At 34.4% G+C, this 12,668-nt stretch overlaps 1 protein-coding gene and 2 pseudogenes across 1 annotated transcript; all 3 read left to right on the forward strand.

Annotated features, from left to right (window-relative positions):
- The first annotated feature begins 281 nt into the window (after window positions 1-281).
- On the forward strand, window positions 282-4,931 carry LOC148943167 (triosephosphate isomerase-like). Its single transcript, XM_089102462.1, has 4 exons — window positions 282-468; window positions 3,803-4,080; window positions 4,764-4,770; window positions 4,852-4,931. Exons 1-4 carry the CDS (start codon window positions 282-284, stop codon window positions 4,929-4,931), a joined length of 552 nt encoding a protein of 183 aa, XP_088958588.1.
- A 5,331-nt stretch (window positions 4,932-10,262) lies between these two features.
- Window positions 10,263-10,947, forward strand: LOC148943168 (triosephosphate isomerase pseudogene; annotated as a pseudogene).
- A 296-nt stretch (window positions 10,948-11,243) lies between these two features.
- LOC148943169 (soluble calcium-activated nucleotidase 1 pseudogene) lies at window positions 11,244-12,470 on the forward strand (annotated as a pseudogene).
- The last annotated feature ends 198 nt before the right edge of the window (window positions 12,471-12,668 follow it).

A 12,668-nucleotide genomic window follows, 5' to 3' on the forward strand; every position in this document is an offset into this window, starting at 1 on the left:
ACGTAAATGGCTTCAGAAGACCAGGCTAAACAAAGATAAAACAAGTAAAGTATCAGAGCCGAGCCATCGAAATATCTACTGTAGGTCAAACAGCATTGGATCTACTAAAAAAATTAAATAAAAGCAGGAATAGTTATGAATACATTAAAAAGATGCTAGAAGATCATAATAGACTTGTACAAAAAATAGTTTATTGTGGCTAGGCGGACAAATACAAAGAATTTATATTCTGCAGAGTAGAAAGAGCAGGACGCACATAATTTCAGAATAGTGATTTTAGGATGGGTAGAGAAGTTAAAACTAGGGAAAGAAATGATCAAAAGTCTGATGATACAGTTTTTAACTATAAAGAATATGTTAAGAAATCAATTCTTCAAATTCAGGTTCAGCGAAATCCATATTTTAACAACAGGAAAGGGACCTATGAGCAAATATGGTCTTCGAAGTTGGCCCTTGGAGCTCTTTATGGTTTGAAGAAAACACGCTATGGTTGTCATAATCAAAGGGCTTTGGTGCATGAAGATTTGAGATAATAGGCAGGTAGATGTAGCACTTTTGTTTGAAATTACAGCTGTCGCTGCAACCTGGATACCGCTACAATCTGGATAGCTTGTAGCAACCCCTGGAACCACCGTATATAAGTTACTATGGGCGAGAGATCTTTTTTTACTCCTTTACTAGGTTTCAGCTTTATCTGATGATCAAGCCTTTATGGACTATTCAGTCTAAACAAAACTTCTATTAATGACTACTGCACGAGATCTTCTTGACTGACACCAGTTATGATAACTTTATCGATCCCTTATGTTAAAACTGGTAAACTACCCGAAAATTTTAAAATTAGTTTTATTTTTTGTTTGGGTTTTGTTTATCGTTCTTTACTATAATAATTGACAAATACTATATATGATGAACTATATCGGTCCTTTATGTAATTATGTATGATATCCTAATGATCGGGTTACAGCTGCCCCTGCAACTCGGATACCGCTACAATCTGGAAAGCTTGTAGCTACCCCTGGAACCACCGTATATCAGTTACTATGGGCGAGAGATCGTTCTTTACTGTAATTTGCTTCAAAATTAAACATGAACTAAACCATTAACCATTAATAATAACCCGGTTACAAACAGGAAAAAGCCTACGGCTTTTTGTTCTTTCAAATAGTAAGAGATGAACCTCAAACAATCAAGTGGCTAACTAATTCCAATGTACAAAATGATTTGATATTCCAATGATAGTCTTTTAATGTCTTTTCAACACATTGTAAACAGTAACCTTTGATAGTGTAAGCTTCATCTATATAAGGATTTCTTATAACACTTCAGTTACTATGGACTGAAGATCGTTCTTTAATGTATCACTGTGAATATTTGGAGGCATAATTGTCCTTTACTTAGTTTCAGCTTAAATTTGATGATTCAGCCTTTACGTAATGGTAGCAACTTTTTCTTATATATTTTTCGGTAATCTTCATCATTGTGATAACGCTCCTTGATCTTTTGTCTAGCCTGCTCAATTGTTGCTTCTCTATAAAGTTTATTATTTTGATAACGCTCCTTGATGTTTTGTTTGGCTGTCTCAATTTTCACATGTCTATAATCTTCATCACTGTGATAACGCTCCTTGATGTTTTGTTTGGCTGTCTCAATTTTCGCATGTCTATAATCTTCATCATTGTGATAAAACTCCTTGATGTTTTGTTTGGCTGTCTCAATTTTCGCATGTCTATAATCTTCATCAATGTGATAACGCTCCTTGAACTTTTGTTTGGCTGTCTCAATTTTTGCATGTCTAAAATCTTCATCATTGTGATAACAAATCTTGCTGTTTTGTTTGATTACTTCTCGATACGCCTGGTCGGTTGAATACCTTTGCTTTTTTCTTTTCGAGGTACTATCTCTGTTTTTTTTGTAGTACTGTTTTTTTAACTTGCGTGTAGCTTGCTTTGACCTAACCATTATGTATTCATGAATTAGACCATTTACAGTTTTGAGGTTTCTTATATAGTAATTATGACGTCACGGTGTAATGATTTTATTTCATGACGTCATGGCGCAATGGTATTATTTCATGACGTCTTCAGAAACAACAATATAATTTCGTGTTTTTCTATTCACGTCATAGCTCTAATATAAAACTATGATGACATTCATTATCTATCTAGTAGGGTATCAGACAAGGTAGTTCTAATGATGTACTTTTGTTTTGATCTGACTCTATTTTTAGGAGTTTTGGGTTTTATATTTCTTAGCATTGGACTGATCGTCTCGTACTAGGTTGCAAGCTACTGCTGCAACCCAAATTTACATATATATTTATTTATGAGAGGCAGTCTGGCCGAGTTGTCCAAGGCACTGGTGTTAGCAACCAGTCTCTTCGGAGGCGTGTGCTCAAATCTTACCGCTGGTATTATGTTTGAAAACTGCAGTGTGAAAAGACTTGAAAAATTTATTCTCTTTTAGAAATAATTTATTTTAGTTACTATAGATTTATAACCCAATTAATTTCCTTTAAAATGACCCATTCAACAACTATTTTCGATCTTCCAGTGCCAATCTATCTCTGGAAACAAAGAAAATAAAAAAATAAAAATATCCCGTTTAGGCAGAATGTTGTAATAGCTGCCACTTTTCTTGATTTTCAAGCCACTATATTTCCCTTGCTGTTAAAGCCAAGGGACAGAAAGTTTACTATACAGGGGTTTCGGATAAGGTAGTTCTAATGGTGCACTTTTTGTTTTGATCTGACTCCTTTTTTAGGAGCTATGGGTTTTTAGATTTCTTAACATTGGACGTGATCGTCTCTTACTAGGTTGCTAGCTACCGCTGCAACCCCGATGCTGCAACCCAAATTCACATATATATTTATGAGAGGCAGCCTAGCCGAGTAGTCCAAGGCACTGGTGTTAGCCACCAGTCTCTTCGGAGGCGTGGGTTCAAATCTTACCGCTGGTATACGATTATGTTTGAAAGACTGCAGTGTGAAAAGACATCAAAAATGCAGTTTTTGGTGGAAAAATTTATTCTCTTTTAGAATGTGCTATTAAAAAACTCTCTACGATGTTCCAGTGCCAAGCTATCTCTAGAAAAGAAAGAAAAAAAAATATCCCGTTTAGGCAGAATGTTGTAGTAGCTGCCACTTTTCTTGATTTTCAAGCCAATATATTTCCCTTGCTGTTCAAGCCAAGGGACAGAAAGTAAGTTATATTAAAAGACAATCATTAGAAGAACAAACAATTGCATATGTTAGGCTTAGTTGTTTTGTCCTTCAGAAGCAAGTATTGAAATACGAAAAATAATAAAAAAAGCATCATGTTATTTTTTCACTTTCTTCCTAGTTAAACTATGTACATTAGCTATTAAAATTCACTTATAAAAGTAAATTAATACAGTTATAGAAGAGTTATTGTCTTTAACACCTTGATTTATCAAAGTTGATAAAGCTGCTCTAAATCCTGATCGAAGGTTGGCAAGTTCAGTCCTCCGTGTCACAAGGAAAAGCTGTCAATAATCTTTTTTTTCATTCTATAATTCGAATAGAATTTATCTCTTATTTTGTCGCATGACTTTAAGTTATTTTTCTTTTCTAGCTAGCAACCTAGTGGGAGACGATCACGCCTAATAGTAGAAAAAAAAATAGTCCATAACTTCTAAAACAAGAATCGGATCTAAAAACAAAATACACTATTAGAACTGCATTGTCCAATATATTGTTTTAGAATGACAACTAAGTTCAGATATCCAGCTATTAAACTTAAAAAAGAGTTGAAAAGGATTGTTGAAAAGGAGAGTTGAAAAAAAATCAAAGAGAGGCAAAGTGGAAAGACAGAGGAAGTTGTTTTCCATCAGCCTAAAGCAATTGCTGAGAATAACAGGCATGATAAATTGCAAAATGGGGTCATTGCGTGTGAGCCGGTTTGTGCAATCAGTACTGGCAAAAGAGCGTCTCCAGCTCAGGCTCAAGAGATTCCCGTCAAGCTTCGTAAATGGCTAAACAATAACGTCTCTGCGGATGTGGGTGAGAAAACACGAATTATTTATGGTGGCTCCGTAACTGCTGATTTTCTAAGAAAAGGGGTGAATTGGCAGCATTAGGCCACAAGCAATGATATTCAAAGTTTGTAGTGTACATACAGGTTTGTAAACTTATAGGTTTGGTGCGCATACGAGTATTATTGCACATACTCATTTTTATGCAGGTATACAAATAATGAAATTATGTCATTTTGAAGCAAATTTTGTTTAACCGTAAAATCAGATATGGAAAATCGTTTTACTTTTTTGCTAAATACAAAAATTATTTGTGTCGTATTTATTGATGAGTATTCATTGAGTACGCAGAATTATCCAAATCATGAAAATGTGAATATTCGTCAAAGAATGCAAAAATAGATGCGTGTTTCAAGAATTAGTGTTTCAGACTTACCTCTACATCCAACAATGCTTGTTGAAACACCTTAACAAAGTCTTAAACATGGATTAGCTTATCATTTTACTAAAGCTCCCGTATATAGGATTGGAAACACCGCTCTATGGATTCAAAAATACCATATATTTTTGGTTTTTATTTCGTTCTCTTTTTTTGTTGCCATGTATATTTTTTTTTTGAGTCAAAGTACCAAAAAAGATTTGGACGATAGGAAAGATTACAAAACAACTGTGTATGAATCTACATATCCTCTGACACCCCCAGTACGGACAGAAAGAGGTTTGAAGTATAAATTTGGAATTATATTAGATTTAGATACATTATCGTTAAGCAAAGACGTGAAATTAACTTGGCTGAGCTATCTCAAAGCAGGTTACTTGACTGTGGACATTCATTGATAATTGATGTGAACTTGCCAGAGGGAAATATTGACGGATTTTTCGTCGGAGCTTCGTCTCTTAAGTCGGAATTTGTTCAAATCGTCAATGCCCATCAGTAAATTATAGAGGATTTTGTTTAGTTTCTTTTTTTGAATCTAATCGTTTTTGATACTTTTATTTTGTTATGATGAATGTACAGGCATGGCATGGGAATTAACTCTGTTCCTAATATTGGTCATCGAACCACTTGTGACAAATGTTGCGTCATTTGAAAAACAGAACTTAACGCTAGTATCAACTTTCAAAGGTTGTTTCAAGCCATGTTGTCCATTTGCGTAAATTAGCAATATTTAGGCAGATATGACCCATAATCAAACAATAGAGCGTTTTCATTTGCAACCAATTACACACGTTTTATCTACAACTCAAAATGGATAAAGAAATCTTTTGCTTTTTACGACGTTCGAGTATCTTTTATCTGGGTAGCGGTAGCTAGCAACCTAGTAAGAAACTATCACGCCCCATAGTTAAAACTAAAGTAACCCATAACTCCTAGAAATACAGTCAGATTAAAACAAGAAGTACACTGTTAGAGCCGCCTTGTCCAAAATCTCTATATACAATACTTACTTATGACTTAGCTTGAACAACAGGGAAAATATATTGGATTGAAAATTAAGGAAAGTGGCTAAAACCACGATAGTTTACAAATAAAGCATGTTTTTTTCTTTCAGTTTTTTTTTCCTCAGCTAGCTGGTCATTGGAAAATCATAGAGAGCTGTATAATGGCTTATTTTAAAGGAAATTGCTACATCTAGTGCCTTTTGTAATTAAAAATAAAATAGTTCTTAAAGTATAATCAATTTTAACAAAAAACCTGCATTTTTTGTGTATAAGCTTGATGAATAACATTATAATCATATAATAACCGTATATGACGTAATAAGTAAACGCAATATTTATACAAGTTTATCTTTCGACAAGATCATTCTATTTTGTTTTAGTTCTATGTTCAGGATCGACAAAGTTATTATGTAAACTGCAAAAATACATATGGTGTCTAGGGCAATAGTTTTATTTCTTAATTAAAACTAAAAAAAATACCTAAAAATTACACAACTAGTTTTATTTTTCCTTAGTTTCTAACTACCCAAAGTGTCATCCAATATGTATTTCCATTAAAAAAAAAGTTTTATATTTTAATTTTCAGTTCAGAATCACTAAAGCTATTATGTAAACTGCAAAAATATTTATGATGTCTGAGCAATAATATTTAGTTTTTAGTCAAAACTGATAAATTACTTGAAAATTTCTCGTTTTTTTCTCCTGATATAGCTGGGCACTGGTTATTATAGTAAGTAACGACCATTCGAAATAAAAATCATAGCATATATTGGACTTAGTTAGCTGGCTGATTCTTTAAGGTCTCTTACTATTTCAATGAAGGGAAATCTGTAGGCTTTTTCCTGTTTGTAATCAGGGATCCGGGTTGCAGCGGTAGCTTGCAACCTAGAAAGAGAAGATCACGTCCCATACTAAGAAATACAATAGCTCATAACTCACAATAAATAGTGTCAGATCCAAACTCAAATTACACTATTAGAGTCACCTTGTCCGATTCTCCTATATAAAAAATTAGTTTCTTGGCTTTACTTATGTTTAATCTTTTTTATTTCAATCAATTGAATTGAATAATTGAAGAACGAAGAAAATATATTGGCTTGAAAAACAAGAAAATTTGCTTAAACTACGTTATTCTGCGTCAACGTTCTTTTTTCGTGTTTTCTTTCTCCTCAGCAAGTTGGGCACTGAAAAATCATAGAGCTGTTTAATGGCTCATTTGAAAGAGAATAGCCCACATCTGGTGCTTTTGGTAGATAAAAATAATAATATTAAGAGACTATGACGTCCTGTTGTTACATAAAAGAGAGAGATTATTATAAATGGGAACTGTGTAAGCTTCAGTGGATATAGCTAAAACCTAGTAAGGAACAAACTGTGTTGAAGAATCATTACAGTATTTATATTATGATAAAGCAAAAGGTATGAGAAAAAACTGCAAACTTTGTATATTGCAAAAATATTTAGGAAGTTTTAGCAACAATCTTAGATACATTACAAGGAAATTTTAAATGATTTTATTTTATCGTAACATTTAAACAACTTGATACAACTTGATATTTTCCTTGGAATAGTCTGTGAAAAAAACAGTAATTTTTGAAAAGATGGCTGCTGATAGAACATAGGTCACAACCTGAAAAGGTTACTCAATTTGAGCACGTATGTGGACTGACTTTTCAGCCACATGTTGTCTGATTTTCTGGAATTGTTTGTTTAAATGGTCCTGCTTCTGCTAAATTTGATCTTCTTGAAAGAAATCATGAAACTAGAATGAATATAGTGCGTCTCAGTTAATCTCACGCCTCATACGAACACCAGGCACACAATTTCATGTGTTCGTGAAGTTATATTTAACGTAGAAAAGAGAATCAACAAGAGAATTCCTGCAGCCATAGCTCTAGATACTTTTTGCCCCCCCCCCAATTTTTTTTTATAGGCTCAACCTATTTTGCCCCCTCCCTCCCTAAAAAAAACCTGGATCCGCTCCTGCGCAGTTCTCATATATCTGCTAATTATTTTGGTCTAGATAAGTACAGAGTCTTAACTAGTGTGGTACAAAATGTTTTCAACACAAAGTTCTGTGGCTGGAGAGGAGGGGTAAACCGCCTCAAAAAGTGTATTTTCTATTCGTTTTTAGTTTGAATTTCATTTTATAACTCTTCCAGCTTGACTTTAGAGTCTTTGGGCGTAATGGCCTTAGACTATAAGTTAGTATTTTCTAAATTTTCCCTATTAGAGAGCAAAATCCGCCCCCCCCCCGCCCTTCCACACTTGTTACTTCGTCAACCACAGATCCAGAGTTATTAGGGAAAACTGGGTAATGAAATTCGAAATAGGTGGTGAATTTCAACTTAGTAAATGTAACTTCTGTAGGGAAAATTGTGTACTTTAAACTTGAGCAATGAATTTAATGCGTAAAAAAAATTGACCTTAGGTAATCCACCCTCCAATAAGAGAATAGGATACTTTTCCTAGTAGATGGTTTTGATTTTGAGATAAGAAGTCTCTTCGTACTTAGTCTCAACTTTGTTCAACTTTTTTTTATTTAAAATTTAGTGTTTAAGCTGAAACATAGTTTCTGCTAACAGAGAGGAGTTGCCCCCCCCCCCACCCCCCTTCCCCCCTGACACCTGTTGCATTGTATTTATTCAAAGCATTTCTCAGAATGAAGTGAGGTCAGGCAACCACAGAACCACTTCTTACTTAGATTTTGTTGCCATAATCTTAGTTGCAGCGGTTGCTGCAACCTAGAAAAAGACGATATTAAGGCAGAGTAAGTATTTTGGCTTAACAATGATCTTAAAATAGATCAGGACCAAGCAGAAACATTGCTCATAGTAATCAAAAATTAAAGACGTAAGAAAAAACCAAGGAAAGTAAGTCAAGTAAGAAAAATTGCAATTAGAAGCTGGTTCAGGTTTCGATATAATACTAATTAATAGTACTAATTTGATGTGCCATTTTGACTAGTGTATAATTTCGTGATTTATATAATTTCGTGAACAATATAATTTTGTGACTTTCTATTCACGTCATAGCTCTAATATAAAACTATGATGACATTCATTATCTATCTAGTAGGGTATTAGACAAGGTAGTTCTAATGATGTACTTTTGTTTTGATCTGACTCTATTTTTAGGAGTTTTGGGTTTTTATATTTCTTAGCATTGGACTGATCGTCTCGTACTATGTTGCTAGCTACTGCTGCAACCCAAATTCACATATATATATTTATTTATGAGAGGCAGCCTGGCCGAGTGGTCCAAGGCACTGGTGTTAGCCACCAGTCTCTTCGGAGGCGTGGGCTCAAATCTTACCGCTGGTATTAAGTTTGAAAGACTGCAGTGTGAAAAGACATCAAAAATGCAGTTTTTGGTTGAAAAATTTATTCTCTTTTAGAAATAATTTATTTTAGTTACTATAGATTTGTAACCCAATTAATTTCCTTTAAAATGACCCATTGAACAACTATTTACGATCTTCCAGTGCCAATCTATCTCTGGAAACAAAGAAAATAAAAAAATAAAAAAATATCCCGTTTAGGCAGAATGTTGTAGTAGCTGCCACTTTTCTTGATTTTCAAGCCAATATATTTACCTTGCTGTTCAAGCCAAGGGACAGAAAGTTTACTATACAGGGGTTTCGAATAAGGTGGCTCTAATGGTGTACTTTTTGTTTTGATCTGACTCCTTTTTTCGGAGCTATGGGTTTTTATATTTCTTAACATTGGACGTGATTGTCTCTTACTAGGTTACAAGCTACAACTGCAACCCGGAGTCTGCAACCCAAATTCACATATATATTTATGAGAGGCAGCCTAGCCGAGCGGTCCAAGGCACTGGTGTTAGCCACCAGTCTCTTCGGAGGCGTGGGTTCAAATCTTACCGCTGGTATATGATTATGTTTGAAAGACTGCAGTGTGAAAAGACATCAAAAATGCAGTTTTTGGTGGAAAAATTTATTCTCTTTTAGAAATTATTTATTTTAGTTACTATAGATATGTAACCAAATTAATTTTCTTTAAGATGAGCTATTGAAAAACTCTCTACGATGTTCCAGTGCCAAGCTATCTCTGGAAAAGAAAAAAAAAAATATCCCGTTTAGGCAGAATGTTGTAGTAGCTGCCACTTTTCTTGATTTTCAAGCCAATATATTTCCCTTGCTGTTCAAGCCAAGGGACAGAAAGTAAGTTATATTAAAAGACAATCATTAGAAGAACAAACCATTGAATATGTTAAGCTTAGTTGTTTTGTCCTTCAGAAATAAGCATTGAAATACGAAAAATGATAGAAAAAAGCATCATGTTATTTTTTCACTTTCTTCCTAGTTAAACTTTGTACATTAGCTATTAAAATTCACTTATAAAAGTAAGTTAATAAAGTTATAGAAGAATTATTGTCTTTAACACCTTGAGTTATCAAAGTTGATAAAGCTGCTCTAAATCCTAATCGAAGGTTGTCAAGTTCAGTCCTCCGTGTCGCAAGGAAAAGCTGTCATTAATCTTTTTTTTCATTCTATAATTCGAATAGAATTTATCTCTTAATTTGTCGCGTGACTTTAAATTATTTTTCTTTTCTAGCTAGCAGCCTAATGAGAGACGATCACGCCTAATAGTAAAAATAAAATAGTCCATAACTTCTAAAACAAGAATCGGATCTAAAAACAAAATACACTATTAGAACTGCATTGTCCAATATATTGTTTTAGAATGACTACTAAGTTTATATATCCATTTATTAAACTTCAAAAGGATTTGAAAAGGATTGCAAATGAAAATGATTTTCCAGCAAATAGACTTGAAACAACCTTCAAAAAATTTTCTTTAAATATGTCTACAACAAGGCATTTCTTTGTTGGTGGAAACTGGAAGTTAAAAGGAAATAAGCAGGAAATTGAAAACATAATAAATTTCCTAACTGCAGAAATCTTGACCCAAACTAAGAAGTTGTGTGTGTTCTTCCTACCATTTATTTGGAACATGTTAGAAAAACTTTACCCTCATCATTCGGTGTGGCAGCACAAAATTACTACAAGGTTCCTAAGAGACCATTTACTGGAGAGACTAGTTCTGCAATGATCAAAGATGTTAGAGTTGAATGGGACATCTTAGGTCACTCTGAGAGAAGAAATTTGTTTGGGGAATCTGAAGAGTGAATTGGGGCAAAGGTTGGCCTTGCCTTTGAAGCTGGGTTGAAGGTGATCCCATGTATTGGTGAAAAACTCAAAGAGAGGCAAAGTGGAAAGACAGAGAAAGTTGTTTTCCGTCAGCCTAAAGCAATGCTGAGAATAACAGGCATGATAAATTGCAAAATGGGGTCATTGCGTTTGAGCCGGTTTGTGCAATCAGTACTGGCGAAAGAGCGTCTCCAGCTCAGGCTCAAGAGATTCCCGTCAAGCTTCGTAAATGGCTAAACAATAACGTCTCTGCGGATGTGGGTGAGAAAACACGAATTATTTATGGTGGCTCCGTAACTGTTGATTTTCAAAGAAAAGGGGTGAATTGGCAGCATTAGGCCACAAGCAATGATATTCAAAGTTTGTAGTGCACATACAGGTTTGTAAACTTATAGGTTTGGTGCGCATACGAGTATTATTGCACACACTCATTTTTATGCAGGTATACAAATAATGAAATCATGTCATTTTGAAGCAAATTTTGTTTAACCGTAAAATCAGATATGTAAAATCGTTTTACTTTTTGCTAAACACAAAAATTATTTGTGTCGTATTTATTGATGAGAATTCATTGAGTACGCAGAATTATCCAAATCATGAATATGTGAATATTCGTCAAAGAATGCAAAAAAAGATGCGCGTTTCAAGAATTAGTGTTTGGGACTTACGTCTACATCCAACAATGCTTGTTGAAACACCTTTCTAAAGTCTTGAACATGGATTAGCTTATCGTTTTACTAAAGCTCCCGTATATAGGATTGGAAACACCGCTCTAAGGATTCAAAAATGCCATATATTTTTGGTTTTTATTTCGTTCTCATTTTTTGTTGCCATGTATATTTTTTTTTTTAGTCAAAGTACCAAAAAGGATTTGGACGATAGGAAAGATTACAAAACAACTGTGTATGAATCTACATATCCTCTGACAACCCCAGTACGGACAGAAAGAGGTTTGAAGTATAAATTTGGAATTATATCAGATTTAGATACATCATCGTTAAGCAAAGACGTGAAATTAACTTGGCTGAGCTATCTCAAAGCAGGTTACTTGACTGTGGACATTCATGCTCAAAAGGCTTACATTGAAATTGAATCAGGATCTCCTATTATTCTGTCTTCAAACATCGCGAGTGGTGGAAGAGGAATGGAACTATCAGAATTGGTTGTGTTTGATGGGAAGGTTATGACGTTTGACGATCGGACTGGAATCGTGTATGTGATTGAAGGGAAGACAGCCTATCCATGGGTAATATTGACTGATGGGCCTGGAAAAATATCCAAGGGTTTCAAGAGTGAATGGGCCACTGTGAAAGATGGGTACTTATATGTTGGAGGCATTGGAAAAGTATGGACAAATTCTAAGGGTGAAATCGTCAATCATTTTCCTCAATGGGTGAAGTCAATATCTACGAAAGGACATGTTAAGCACCATGATTGGCAAATGAATTATGAAGCTTTAGCAAAGTCAGTTGACATTCATCATCCAGGCTATTTAATACACGAAGCATGTGCTTGGAGTGGCATCAAACAAAAGTGGATATTTCTACCTCGAAGAGAGAGTAAGGAAGCATATAATAAAGAAGACGACGAAAATAGAGGCACAAATCTGATGCTAATTACTGATGTGGAATTTTTGGATTTTCAGGTCCGACATGTTGGCACAGTGACTCCAACTCACGGGTTTTCAAGCCTAAAATTCATCCCAGGAACAAATGATGAATGGATAGTCGCATTAAAGTCAGAAGAAACAAACGGGAAAACGTCTACATATGCATTAATTTTCAAAATGGATGGGCACATCATTTTACCAGAAACTCAAGTATCTGCTGATCATAAATTTGAAGGGATTGAATTTTTATAAAATTAGTCGAAATTCAGGGTTTCATTGGTCTATATTTACTCTTTTACCCATTGACTTTGCTACTATTTTGACATACAAGTCATATGGAAACATTTAAATCAGGCGACAAAGGATAATCCGCAAATTCCCACTTTTGTGATCATCTCGCCTTCTGAAAACCCAACAATCTTGGATATTTTAGTCTCAAAAGTTAATAGA

Source organism: Artemia sp. Qi Xiang Cuo, chromosome 16 (genome assembly GCF_049724085.1).
Source record: "Artemia sp. Qi Xiang Cuo chromosome 16, ASM4972408v1, whole genome shotgun sequence".
Taxonomy (NCBI): Eukaryota; Metazoa; Arthropoda; class Branchiopoda; order Anostraca; family Artemiidae; genus Artemia; species Artemia sp. Qi Xiang Cuo.

Excerpts from the sequence above, each read along its gene's own strand:
- LOC148943167 (XM_089102462.1), top strand. The coding sequence starts at position 282 with ATGGGTAGAGAAGTTAAAACTAGGGAAAGAAATGATCAAAAGTCTGAT. Across the intron at positions 469-3,802 it reads GGCCCTTGGAGCTCTTTATG|AAATCAAAGAGAGGCAAAGT; the intron begins GTTTGAAGAAAA and ends AGAGTTGAAAAA.